At 35.8% G+C, this 15,300-nt stretch overlaps 1 protein-coding gene across 3 annotated transcripts in view; it reads right to left on the bottom strand.

Annotated features, from left to right (window-relative positions):
• LOC106875285 (endonuclease/exonuclease/phosphatase family domain-containing protein 1) overlaps positions 1–15,300 on the bottom strand; it is an 84,708-nt gene that overhangs the window by 36,544 nt on the left and 32,864 nt on the right. For all 3 annotated transcript variants that reach the window (XM_052968280.1, XM_052968275.1, XM_052968279.1), the window contains exon 2: positions 1,570–2,668. In XM_052968280.1, the coding sequence (XP_052824240.1) occupies positions 1,570–2,555 (986 nt within the window). In that variant the 5' untranslated portion in view covers positions 2,556–2,668. The remainder of the gene's footprint in view (positions 1–1,569; positions 2,669–15,300) is intronic.

The raw sequence follows: 15,300 nt of genomic DNA on the forward strand, positions 1-15,300 counted from the left end.
TTTACGTCCCCGTAACTTAGCGGTTCAGCATAAGCGACCGATATGACTGAAATGAATAAAAGAATATGTGTGTTTGTGTGTCTGTGTTTGTTCCCCCAACATCGCTTGACAACCGATGCTGGTGTGTTTATGTCCCCGTAACTTAGCGGTTTGGCAAAAGAGACCGATAGAATAAGTACTAGGCTTACAAGAATAAGTCCTGGGATCGATTTGCTCGACTAAAGGCAGTGCTCCAGCATGGCCGCAGTCAAATGACTGAAACAAGTAAAAGAGTAATGATCATTTTTTTTATCCTGTGTTACAACTGTGTCTCAATAGCCTTTGCACAAAAGTTATTGAGCAAAAGAAGAAACCATGCTAGGTTAAGTTTTTGTGTTAAAGGTTTTTCATCTTTATGTTATATGAATTTTAATATTTGAAATGACATAAGGTGACCACTGGCAGAATCGTTACTGTGCTTGAAAAAATGCTTAGCAACATCTCCTCTGACTTTACATTCTGAGTTCAAATGCTGTTGGGGATGAACTCAGAATCTAAAGAATGATGAAATACTGCTAAGCATTTTGCCCGGCATGCTAATGATTTTGTCAGCTCGTCACCTTATGCCAATTATCAATATTTATGTTTTTGTTTTGTTTCTTTCTCACGGCATAATTTATTTCCATTTAACTTTTGATGCTCCCTGCATTAAATATATTGAAACTAACTTAACTCTTATTTTTTCATGTAAACACCAAATAGAGATTTATTTAGCCTGGCATATCTGCTATCTACACTACTGTATTTGTCATAATAAAAATAATTTACTCCTAAAGATATAATATGAATATGTTAATTAAATTAATTACATTTTTTAATGGTTAATTCTAATCTCTTGAAAACTGTATTTAGCAAGCAGGGTTATTGCAGTTAATATTTAGTGAGAACTGTTAAAGTTTAGTATTTGAAAGGGAACACAAAGACAGGGTTGAAGTTCTACAAGGAAATGGTTCTGAGAGAGAACAATTAATTTAAGTATTTAATGTAGAAAATCTTAATAGGCTGATGGTGAAGAAAGGGTCTTCAGGTAGTTACATGACGTTTCTAAAACAACAAATAGTTTTGACACACAATTTCTTTTGTAATAATTGTAATGATATTTACTCATTTTTAAAGAGCTTCTTCTTATCAGTTGTCTTTTTCATTAATGGTCTTGTTAGATCTCCAAACTAATAAAAGATACATGAATACCTCTATGAAAGCAGTTTATAATTTAGTTCATTACAATTAAGGATACCTTAAATTTTGATATTAGCCAAGAAATAAAGTGTATAATTATTTTTAACACAAGTACAAGGCCTGAAATCTGGGAGAGAGAGAAGGGTTAATTATACTGACGCCCCAAAGGGATGAAAGACAAGATTGATATTAGCAGGATTTGAACTCAGAATGTAAAGAGTAACAAGAAATAGCACAAGGCATTTTGTATGACTCTTTTAATTATTCTGCCAAATGCAGACTAATATAAGTGTTTATTAGATGAATGAATGGTACATGCAGATTTGCGAAAAATAACAAGATGTTACCTACCCATTTTCAAGTACAGTCATACAAATAACATCACATACTCCAGGATTGGAAATTTTTTCAAATGAACATCCATCAAGATTCCAAGTTGCAATTCGTAAAGCTGATATGTTGTTTCTTTTGAATGGGAAAGATTGAACTTTTGGTCGAACTGACTTCTTAGCCAATGGACCTAATAGCTGAATAAGTTCGTGAAGTGAATCGTCGTGTTTTGTTAGTGAACTCATATCAGTGTCTTTGTTAATTAAGTTATAAAAATAATCATTTGTATGGCTATCTCTTAGTGTTGTACTTCTAGTCCTATTTGTTGTCGTCGAAACAACGGCTGTATTACTACCAGTATCACTCAGTATGAGATTATGTCGTATTGCACCTAATAATCCAGCACTTATACTTTTCACTTTAAGAAGATCTTCAATTGTTTTATAATGTCCTTTTTTATCTCTATAAGAAACAATATTTTCGGCTACAGTTTGATCAATACCCTTTATTTTCATCAACTGAAACACATTTGCTATATTTACATTAACGTGTAACTGATTGCTGCTATTGGAGCAACGAATATCTTTTATACAATGTTCATTGGAGTTAACATCCTGACTACTACTACAAGGAGAACTGTCATGTGAACTGCCTTTTTTCGTACTTACACATATCTCTTGACGAAGAACACTTAGTTTAGCTGCTCCTACACCAGACACAAGTGCTAAATCTTCGATTTTTTTAAACCCCCCAATTCTGCATCTATATTCAATAATATTCTGAGCTATGCTTCGGTTAATTCCAGGTAATGTCATCAGCTCCTCTTCCGTTGAATTATTAATATTTATTAGGCCTTGATTGTTGTCTCCTTCATCACCCAGACTGGAAAGGTTGAAGGCCGCACTGAAGTTGCGGCCATGATATCTACTACTGGAGAAAGAACTTGAGTGTTCACCATCTTTAAAAGCAAATTTTTGAGGTAAACAACAACTATTCATTCCACCCATAGTGGAACCCCACAGGTAATATCACTTCATTGAGTATTTATTTCTTTTTGTCCTTTTTTTCAGTTTCATTGAATGGATGGAAATTCAGAGCCCATTTTTGATTGATTCATGTTCTGTAAAAAATAAGGAAAATTATATTTCAGAAAAGGAAAGCAATCATAAAAAGTAAATGAGTAAACGAAAATGTATAAAAAAAAAAAAAGAAATAAAATAGAATGCCTCTATGGGCTATGACTGTTCAATTGTACAATTCTTAACATCAGATTTATTAGTATTATGTAGATTGTGTCTACTAACTTTGTAACATTCTATCTGCCACTTCTCCAACCAAGATAGCTTTCTATGTTGTACTTCTATTGCTAAAGCCACCACATTGATTATTTTGCTTCCAAATCTACAATGTATATATAAAGCTTCTCTTAGCATTTAAACCAGCCATATTCAACCCGAATATTTTATGTGTTTTATGTTCAAACTGGCCAGATCTGGCCTTTCACACCTACCCAGCAATGTCATTCTAAAACTAAATAAACACACCATCAAAATGTTGAAGCTACAAGATAAACGTGCGATTAATTCAAAACAATATGAATAAATATCACATTTGACAGCAATCTGAATGCTAAAGAGTTAAACTTACTTTACTGCACCTATCTCACCACCATATACAAAAAGCATTAAGTGTAACATCTAAGGTTACTCCAATTCAACAAGCTGATCAGTTCTTGTAGTGTCCCAACCATAGCCTGACTATAGACTCTAACTATTTTATAAATGATGGATAAGGAGTGTCTAACCAAACATTTCTATTGCAAGTCTTTCACGGTCTATAAACTCTGGTGTACACGAGGTTAAATTATGTTACCCACACACTTCCTACTATTATATTAATGTTCTACTTGCTGCTATGACTAACAACTCACACAATCCCTGCAATGATGATGACAACCTCCACTTTTCAACTATATGCAACCAAAACATTTCACAGCAGACAAACATGATTTCCATGCACAGAAATCTCAAAATCATCCTCCAACGAAAACATGCTAACTTAGTATCCGTTATCAGCATAAACTGATTATCACCAGCGATATCAAAGAAACCAACTTGCACTGTACATGGCATCCTTATGCATGAGCAACACAAATGAAGCACTCAAAGTTGCTACAAATGTCATGACTCACAATTTCTGATGATTTTGCATATACAATGATGATAAAATGAAATATACAGAGATACAAACAATCTCACAGTTGTCTTTATCTAATGTTAATTTGGGAGAAAACTTCATGTATGACTGCTGTAATCCTCCTCACTCTGTAAGATGATAATTGCTTAGATGTTATTGTGTGTATGTGCATAGGTTCATGTGTGTGTGTGTGTATGTATATATACGTATATGTGTATACATCTATATATATATATCAATCTGTCTGTCTGTATAGATACATGTGTATATGTATATCAGTCATTATCATCATCATCATTATTATTATCATTATTATTGAGTGAGAGAGCAGTGCATGCCATCAAATTGACAATGGAGTTAAATATATGAAGCCCAGTATCTCCATCATGACTACCTGTTTGATAAGGGTACACCAGGCACATGCATCACAATCATATGTGTGTGTGAAAAAGTGATCTCACATCAAGATAAACAGTGCATGACCTTGCAGGTGGGGTCCCAATTAGAATTTTCTTCAGGTTGAGTGGCCCATCTTGCTCAAAAGGTCCCTAAACAAGGGTTGTTTAAAAATGTTGAATGAAGCACCCATGTTTCCAGAGGTGAATTATCCAAATTCCAAAGAATTCCTCTCAGCACATGGCTATGATGCTACTCCACTACTTCTACTTGTGATCAGAGATGCACATATCGTCAGCCACCAAGGTATATGCTCAACTGGTTAAGGTCAGACAACTGACAAGCAAATCTGTGGTATTGAGCAGAATATTCGCTGTAGTCCATCTTTTATACCAAGACAAAACAATGTACATGATAACACTTCCAGTCAGTTAAGATCAGAAGCCATATTATTATTATTATTATTATTGTTCAGTAATTTTATTTTTATAACGTGCTTTCACTTCACTACCGAGTGCAGCTCTGTGCGCCTTGGGTATGTGCTGTGGTTTGCTGTGATGCTCTTATGGTTACTGTATTGAAAGTGTCTTGCGTAGGATGTGTGCAGTGCCCAGTAGTGCAATTTTCTGTATGTTATATATATTTGTAAGTCCTGGTGTTTTTGTTATGTATTTGTCTGAATATAATATTTTTTTTATTATACCTAAGGCACCTACTATGATAGGAATTGTTTCTGTTTTTAGATTCCACATTCGAGTTACCTCTATTTCCAGGTCTTTGTATTTTGAAAGTTTTTCCATATCAGGACCGCCAGCCACAGAAAATCCACCAAAGTAGACTTTGATGCAAGATACAATCCTTGGATCTATTGGATCCTGTCAAATCACCCAAACCATGACAGCAGGGAAGACAGACATTAAGAGATGTTAGTGATGAATGACGTCACTGCTGCACTAAAAAGCTATGATCTCAACTTGTGCTTATCTCAGTATTATTAAACTAGAATGTTGCCTGCTGTCATATGACAAAAGTTGTATTGAGTATACTTTCATCACTGTTAGTGATATCAGTTAAAGTTACATAAATATTTTAATTATTATTTAGCTTTATTCTAATTTTATGATGCTTATTCAGAATAAAGACCCCCTTTGGTCATGAATGACCATGGGATTGCATCTAGAAAGTTCCCTTCTGTGGCACAAGTCCAGACAAGTTTGTTTATGGAAGAATGGCAGTCACCCATGAGTATCAGCCTCCTCTCTCCATGCCACCAATGTTATCCAAGGGAAAGGCAAAGGCTGATACAGCTTGGCACCAGTGACGTTGCAACTCATTTCTAAAGCTAACTGAACTGGAGCAACACGAAATAAAGTGTCTTGCTCAAAAACACAACACACAGCCCGGTCCAGGAATCAAACTCACTACCTCATGATTGTGAGCCTGACGCTCTAACCACTGAGCCATGCGTCTTCACTATTCAGAATAATGAACTGAATAATAATTTTAAAACTAAGCATTTATAAAATTAAAATATTTAATTAAACAAATTTTTCATTTGTATGTTTATAATAAATACCGTAAATCCTTGAGTATAATCCGCACTTTTTTCCCAAAATTTAAAGGTCAAAATTTCTAGTGCGTACTATATACGAGGTTAAAAATGAAAAATATTCTCTGAGCAAAATTTCCTAAGTGATAAATATGTAAAGGCAATATACTTAATATTTATTGTTCACTGACGTTATTACTGTTATTTCTTTATTTTCTGCAAACAAAGTGCACAAAAAAGCTACACGTTTGCATTATGTTATATATACAATAATAATAAAGGACGTTACTGTATATACATTTACAAACCAAGGACTTTATATAGACCTCCTTGACTCAAGTTAGAGAAGGGGTGCATATTATACACATGATTTAGGTTTTTCAAAGGTACAGCCCTCTAAAAATCCCCCGCGTATTATAATCAAGGGCGGACTATACTCGAGGATTTACGGTATATGTTATCAATAACAAGAAGACTGTTTAATTATCAACTGATTACTAATGTAACATTACCTGATAGTACCAACAGTGGCAAAAGTATATTCCTAACATTTGCCCAACAGATAAGGAGTGACTGTGTACTTAGTAATGTTAATAAAGGGTTAGAAATCCAATATGATTAATAGCCCTTTGAGTGATAATCAAAACTAGGAGATGGAGATACAACTGTCAATTACATGATTAGAAAATATTTATAAATATGGCCATGTGATGCGTATGGATGAGGACAGCTACCCCACAATGTCATTCTAAAAATACAAAATAGGTCCATCAAAATCTTGGAGCTACAAGATAATGTATGATAATTCAAAAGAATGTTAATAAATAAATGTTACATTTGATAGAGTAATCTGAATGCTAATGATTTAAGGATGTGCTTTGACCAGGAAAGATCCTCAGTGATAGATTTAACAATTGGAAAGATTTTGAGGGCTCTAACAGACTTCTGCTTATGATTAATGGGAATGTGGTGTGATGATGATTTCTCAGAAATAAAATGACATTTAAACAAAAGATAAAACTACCAATATAAAATGTAGAGGTTAAGAACAAACACATTCCAATTTACAAATATTAAACAAAATTTTAGGTAAATTTCATCTTTATCATTTGTTTAAATTGGGAATTTATAAAAGTAGGTATACATTAGCCAGAGAAAGCACTTAATGACTTAATAAAAGCTGATAAGGGAATCTCTACATAATCAATTGATTTCTAGAGATATCAGCCAATTCGTTTCATTGTCATCATAAAAACAGGAAGAACATATTGAGTAATCCTTTCTACTATAGGCACAAGGCCTGAAATTTTGGGTGAGGGGATAAGTCGATTACATCGACCCAAATCCACAACTGATACTTATTTTATCGACCCTGAAAGGATGAAAGGCAAAGTCAACCTTGGCAGCATTTGAACTCAGAACGTAAAGACAGAAAAAGTGCTTCTAAGCATTTTGCTCAGCATGCTAACAATTCTGCCAGCTTGCTGCATTAGGACACATTGAATAATAATATTGTAATAATTACCATTTAAAACAAAATGGAATGGTCTCGGTTGGAAAGCCTTTGATTATAAGTTCTCAAACAGGGTTGACCTGGGCTAAGAACAACAACATGACTTCATTACAATACATATAAAGGAATTTTGTAATTATTTGTATGATGGTTTATTAGACACAATTTTAGAAAGTCCCTTTGTGAACTACCACATGCCAGTAACCCTTGTGTTTATAAGATGCAGGCTTTTTTTTCTGGGATATTTTTTGTGGGAGGGAAAAATGGGCAGCTTATCATCATCATCATTATTGTTTTAACATCCCCTTTTCCATACTTATATTGCTTGGACAGAGTTTGTTGAGGCAGATTTTATACAGCTGGATGCCCTTCTTGGCACCAACCTTCACCTGGTTCCAGCTAAGGTAATATTTCCTCAAGACCAGAAGACTGAAAACAAAGGACAACGCTTGCATGACAGTGACACTTACAACTATCACATGATGTCAAGATAAGGAGATAGTAACCAACCTCACGCACACACATACATACATATCTTTTATCTTATACTTGTTTCAGTCATTAGACTGCGGCCATAATGGGGCAGTGCTTGAATAATTCTTAGCTGAATGAATCGAACCCTGTACTTAAAACCATGTGGTTGGGAAGCAAACTTCTTACCACATAACAACACTTATGCCTATGATGGCAAATATGTCAATAATAGAATATATTGTCAATTCTTCCATGAGTGTTAAATACAGATATTTGCATGATAATAAAAACACAAGTAGTTGAACATAAACATCATTTAATGAGATCCTCAGTGAGTGAGCAAATATATATGTATCTATATAGACCACCGTGCATAGATACAGAGTAATGAAATGATGTTTGCATAGATAACAAAGCTTTTAAAAGTCTTTATCTTTTTTCCTTTCTATTTCCATTTTCTTTCTGCATGCATCTGCTAGAAAGAGCAGCTACCTATAGAAAATGTCACTCTAGTTAGTTTTACAAATAATTCAAAACTTCTTAACTGGCCTTTGAAATGAGAGCCATATCAGTTTTCAGACAGGTTAGCAAATATGCTTTTTTTACAAGGAGACAATGATTATGTACACCTTTGATGAAAGGTGTTCCAGCCATGGCCATCATGTCTTTTTTTTTTATACCTTTCACTACTCTATTTAATCTATCTTGCCATTTTTTAAGGCAATAGGGTATGGTTCTCACTCAGGGTCCATATAAGATTTTTTCGCTAAAATTTATGTGCAATAAATTGGTAATATTTCTACAATATATGAAATACTTCAACAATTTTTTAATACAATTTCTAATAATACAGACTGTCCTCATTTAACGACCTACCTATTTAACGACTACTCGGAGTTATGACGAACTTTACGAGCCATCATTACATATTTCACAAAATAGAACTTGGGGCGATGGATCCAAATTTTTAGCAATTTTCCAAGGTGGAAAGGCAGTCAACTGAACTTTTCCGATGTTATCAAGAAATTTATGACAAAAAAAGAAGATTACAAAGCAAACAACACTGACGAGATTTTTCATGCATTTTGATGTCAAGAATGAGTTGCTTTTGTCATCTTTATCCAAATTAAAACAAAGTAATTATGTTTGAGTTTCCTTTAAACCTTTTCACCTTTTCTATATAATCCTGAGAAAAGTTTATTAGGCATCTTATGTACTGGGCCTGGAATCACAAACATACAATGTCTGAGCTACAATAATACAGTATACACATCCTAACTTCTAAGGTTTTCCTTGTGATAATCTTCCTGTTACTTATTCATTTTTCAACAATTTATGAGAGTGATTCTTGACCTGTACTGCATATACTTTATACAGTACGGTGTTCTGTTTTTATATGTACGTACAGGACACTATACCTATAAAAAGAAAAATACGTACCCTATGAATATTCGTTTAATGATGAATTTGTTTTACGACGGGGCTGTTGGAATGTAACTCGGACGTTAAATGAGGACAGTCTGTATTCAATTATAAAAATATAACAGGATTTTTTCTAAACACTGAATGGTTATGAAGGTCTAGTAGAGTAAAATAGGGATTGAAATGGTCCATATGTAAAAAAAATGCTTGAGGACTACTGCAATAAGGCATGATTTGAGGGACTTTGCTATTTCTAGTAACCAAGTTACTGTATATAGATCCTTTGTAAAAAATATTTGAACACCACCAATTCGGTATTAGGATAGTCTGGACAGATTAACCCTAATGAATAATACTATTCAATTCATAAATATTACAACTTACCAAAAGACATACTCAAAATTATATCTTTTATCGACATTTGTTTAACTCTTTTACTTGTTTCAGTCATTTGACTGTGGCCATGCTGGAGCACCGCCTTTAGTCGAGCAAATTGACCCCAGGACTTATTCTTTGTAAGCCTAGTACTTATTCTATCGGTTTCTTTTGCCGAACCATTAAGTTATGGGGACGTAAACACACCAGCATTGGATGTCAAGCAATGTTGGGGGGACAAACACAGACACACAAACATATATACACACACACATACATACATACATACATATATATATATATATATATATATGACGGGCTTCTTTCAGTTTCCGCCTACCAAATCCACTCGCAAGGCTTTGGTTGGCCCGAGGCCATAGTAGAAGACAGCTGCCCAAGGTGTCATGCAGTGGGAATGAACCTGGAACCGTGTGGTTGGTAAGCAAGCTACTTACCACACAGCCACTCCTGCGTCTGTCAATTTTTTTGTTCCGTAAAGTCTATGCTTACTCATCCTTAATTTAACTATCAAAACAACTCGGATTGCAGCAGTCTTCCACTTAATTAACCATACGTTTATGTTGCAGCCACCTATTTTAGCCCCAAGCCTAATCATCATCATCATCATTTAATGTCCAGAGCTTACACTAGGTACATCTTATGGAGTTTCTACCTACGCCTTTTCTACCTGAAGGGATTTGTGGTTTGTCTGCTTTCCTACTTATTAGGACTTTGGTTTTTGCTAGATTGACTCTAAGGCCCTTCGATTCTAGACCTTGCTTTTACACCTGAAACGTCTCTAGTTCAGATAGTGACTCAGCAATTAGAGCAAGGTCATCAGTATAGAGAAGTTTCTGGAGACATCCCATCTTGAATCCCTCTGTTATTGCCTGGAGGCTTATGATGAATAAGAGGGGCCTGAGGACAGATCCTGGGTGGACTCCTACTCCTACTCGGAAGTCTTCACTGTATTTGTTGCCAACCCTCACCTTACTGACAGCATCCATGTACATGGCTTGTGCAGCTCTCACTAACCACTCATCTATCCCTAGTTTCTGCATTGACCACCAAATAAGGGATCAGGGGACCCTGTCAAAGGCTTTCTCCATGTCAACGAATACCAGGTACAGAGATTTATCTTTGGCCAGGTATTTCTCCTGCAGCTGTCTTACTAGAAATATAGCATCAGTGGTGCTTTTCCTTGGCACAAACCCAAACTGCATCTCATCTAGACTGACTCTCTCCCTAATTAGTTGGGCTATGACCCTCTCCGTGACTTTCATTACCTGATCCAACAACTTGATACCTCTGTAATTATTTGTTTCTAATGCATCACCTTTACTTTTATAGCAGTTGACTATGGTGCTGCTTCACCAGTCATTGGGTATGACTCCTTCATGTATCATCTGATTAACTATACGGGTGACTAGACTATAGCCAACACTGCCAGATGTTTTAAGCATCTCTGCGGTGATTCCTGATGGGCCGGGGGCTTTCCCTCTTTTCATACCCTTAATTACTTTATCTACCAAGGTACTGTCAATTTGGATTGCTGGTCCCTCTGTTGGGTCAACATTCAGCAGACTCTCTTTCTCCTATTCATTCTCTTCATTTAGCAACCTTTCATCGTGGTGTCTCCATGTCTCTCTCCTCGCAGCTTCATTAAATGCAAGTGAGCCATCATCTATGCGGATACATTTCTCTCTTATGACATCACGATTCTCTCTCACACACTGTCTTGCAACACAAAACACTTCAAGTCTTTGTTCCTTATAATGTAGAACATTGGCAAATTTATTCTTACCTGCCTCCCCTCTGGCTAAGTAAATCTGTCTCCTAGCTTCCCTTCTGGCAGTCTGATATAATTTCCTGCTACCACCGTTCTTCCAGTCCTTCCATGCCTGTTTCTTTTCCCTAATGGCCCATCAACTATATTGTTCCACCACCACTTTACCTTAGGTCGAGAGGGGACTTTGCACTATCCACTGATCTGGTAAGTAACCCCCAACAGGTTGTCCCATAGAAACCTCAAGTTGTCTTCCACATCATGTGATACTATATCCCCCTCTATTTCATCAAAAGCTTCAAGTAATACGTCTCTAAATCTCTGTCCATTCACAGGATCCTTAAGCTTCCAGACCACTCTTCTCTCTGCAGGTCATCTTCTGGGCATCCATTTAGCCCTGATCCTGTAATTGCTAACTACTAATCTATGTTGTGGGGTGCATTCTTCACCTGGGAAGGTTTTGGCATTTATAAGTAGCCATCTTCCCTGTTTTCTGGTGAGCATGTAGTCAATTTGACTAGTGTATCTACCAGATTGGTAGGTGAATAGGTGACTGGCAGGTTTCCTGAAGTTAGTTTTATAAACCATAAGATCATTTGCATCGCAGAACTCCAGCAGCCTGGTTCCCTCATTGTGGGAACCAAAACCATAGCCTCCATGTATGCCATGGAAGCCCTCTGCATGTTATCCAACATGCCCATTGAAGTCGCCAGCCACAAAGAGAAGGTCCCTGTAATTCGTTGACAAGGTAGTCTGTAAGAGGGTGTCATAAAATTGGTCTTCCTGTTTATCAGGTAGCCCCGGCTGAGAGAATGATTGCTAACCCATGATGCAGCACTAATCTAATCTCAAGTATTCTATCACAGACACTGACTACCTTGATTACCTTATCAACCCATTTATCCGCAAGAAGTATACCCATGCCCCCGACCCCATCAGTGTTCCTTGCCCAGAAAATCTTATACCTATGTTCTTTGCCTGTGAGGAACCTAGCAGAACTTCCTCTCCACCTTACTTCTTGGATGCAGCATAAATCTACATGTCTCCGTTCAAGCATCTCAACAATCTCACCAGACCTACCTTTCAACAGGCCCACATTGAGTGTGCCAACCCAAGGGTGTGGGAGGTGTGGGCCCGTGAGACCCTGGTATGGGGTACAGCAGTGTCATGTACCTGAAAAGAAAGCTTGCATTTTCCAGAACTCATAAACATATAATAGCCTTGAACCTGCATACACTACACCACCATTTTTATGTGCTACATAATCACTACATTACATAGGAGATAAACCCTAAGTAGGGATGGGGGAACATTAAGGGACTTCTAGTACAGGTGGTAGAGGTGGGAAGGGCCATTGCACCATGAAACAACAAAAATTCAGGCTGCCAATGTGAGAGAATATTGATGTTAATAATGAGACAGAATCAGGCATTTGAATTCTTAAACTTGAGTTAAAACCAAGAGCTTTCGGTCAGCCAAACTATGACAAAATTAGATAAATGAATGAATAAATGACAATAATAAATGAGTGTGAAAGAGAGGGAGAAAGAGGGAGAGTTGGATCAAGAGAAGGGATCTTAAGTTTCTTCTCTAACTGTATAGTGTGGAAGACGAAACTGTGTTTACATAGATAATGAAATAGATAGAATAATGAAATGAAATAAGAAGATAATTATGATCTGCATTGAAAAAAAGAGGTTTAGATGTGTGCTAGGTTGAAAAACAAGGTTGCTTATCTGAACATCTTCTGGTTTTCTACTCCGTTTGGTGGGGTGTTAAAATATGAGATAGGGGAATATATATATAGAATAAAATTCATGTTCAGTTAAATGAAGGAAAGAAAAGGGAAAGTTAAGATAATAAGATCATAATAATTATTCATTATTAAAAAATTGTAAGCTTTACCTCATACAGCTGTTTCCATTAGTACTCAATAGGAAAATTGCAAATTTATGCCATAAATTTGTATTTATATGTTATGAGCATAATTTCATCTGAGATAAAGATATACATTCTGCTTGCATGAATGGAAAGGTCAGCATGTAACATCTTACAGTATATCTTTTCCTCTGATGAAACTATGGTCATAGCATATAAATGCAAATTTATAGTATAAATTTGCTATTTTCCTATTGAGTACTAATGGAAAAGGCTATGAGAAGTAAAGATTACCAATTTTTTAATAATAAATAACTATTATTATCTTAACTCTCCATTTTCTTTCCTTCATTTAACTGAACATGAATTTTATTCTAAATATATACCTATAGATTAAATGAAATTTCATATCCCCGAAATACTAGGTATAGAACCAGTATTTCCTTGGACGTAACCAACACAATATCTGTATCACATCCTTGCGTTGTTGTTATTTTGTCCTTTTTCTTTTTTGAACTCACTATATATATATATAGATACGCACACATACATAATTGTGTAATGGTATCTGTCTCTGTGTGTGCTTGGGGTTACTCTAACTTCTCCCACACTGTCCAACCGATTTTAATGATTTTTGGCACATAGGTAGATCACATGCCCTGCAGTTCAAATAAGGCTGGAATTTTTTGAAAACTCGATAATGTTCATTTGGCATCAATTTTTGTGAGCTCAATTGGGCGTTTGAATGGAAATTCCCATAACGATGTTATTTTTCTTGCAGCTTTTGCATTTTTTCACATGTAAAATTTCAACAAAATCAATAGAATTGTCTCTAAGGAAATGCCTATTCAATACAAGGACAGAGGTGGGCTTAACTTCAACAAGGAAAACACGAGCCAAACTGAATCCAACAGCTAGTATATACATATGTATACGATGGGGTTCTTTCAGTTTCTGTGGCTGGGAAGCAAGCTTCTTACCACATAGCTATGCCTGCACATACATATATGTATTTATGTGTGTCTGTATTTGCCCCCCGCCACCATCACTTAACAGCTGATGCTGGTGTGTTTATGTCCCCATAACTTAGCAGTTCGATAAAAGATACCAATAGAATAAGTTCTAGGCTTACAAAGAATAAGTTCTGGGGTCGATTTCTTTGACTAAAACCCTTTAAGGTGATGCTCCAGCATGGCCAGTCAAATGACTGAAACAAGAAAAAGAATAAAAGAATATAGTATGTCTATACCTTCTTTCAGTTGTCCTCATGAAAACGAAAGATTTCTATTAAAATCAGATTTGTTATTTGCATTTATTTACATATTTCAGGCATATACTACATGTCTCACATTCATGCAGGAAACACCACTGCTAACATAGAACTTTTCAATTCACTTGCATACATTATAGTTATCAAGCTGATAATGTACATCCATTGGAATCTACTTAGGTAATAGTAATCCACTAACTGTGAAGTCTTAAAATTCAATATTTCTTTTAGATGTCAGACTGGTGAATTATATAGCTTACCAGTCACACACACACACACACAGATGCACACACGCACACGCACAATATCAAATGAAACCGTCAAAATTGCTCATCTCAGCTGCTTATCTGGTGGTACTTGATTTCACTCAACCATTTGCAGTCGCAATCTTTTAGCTATATAGTCATAGTTAATTTCCCTTCCCACCACAACAGTATAGCTTCTTGTAGGAATTAAATGGTCATATAATACATTGCTTCACTCCCAAATCAGCTCCAATGATATAGACAGTCATGCCATCCTGTCTTTTTATTTTTGTATTTTTTTTTTTACATTATCCAAAGTAATATCCTTTTTTTTCCCTTTAAGATGATTGGATATGGTCTGAGGAAAATCTGGCTGCTATTTCTAGCCGATTGTAGCGGGAGGTTCTCTTTTTGATCTACCCAGACTGATAATATGATACAGCTAGTTGTCAATTTAAATTTGTGCAGTTCAAGGGATCATTGCCAGGGTTAAACTTAGTGAGACCCTAGGCTATGTAAAGCTTGGAAGTGCCTGGTTAAAAAATTACACCAGAAGGTTTCACAATATTGGTGCTCCTCTGCAATGTAAGGTGCTAGGCTGAAGCTTATATGCCTACATCAAAAACTTTAGGTGTTGTAATTTTAGTA

The sequence above is a fragment of the Octopus bimaculoides genome, chromosome 1 (assembly GCF_001194135.2).
Source record: "Octopus bimaculoides isolate UCB-OBI-ISO-001 chromosome 1, ASM119413v2, whole genome shotgun sequence".
Classification (NCBI taxonomy): Eukaryota; Metazoa; Mollusca; class Cephalopoda; order Octopoda; family Octopodidae; genus Octopus; species Octopus bimaculoides.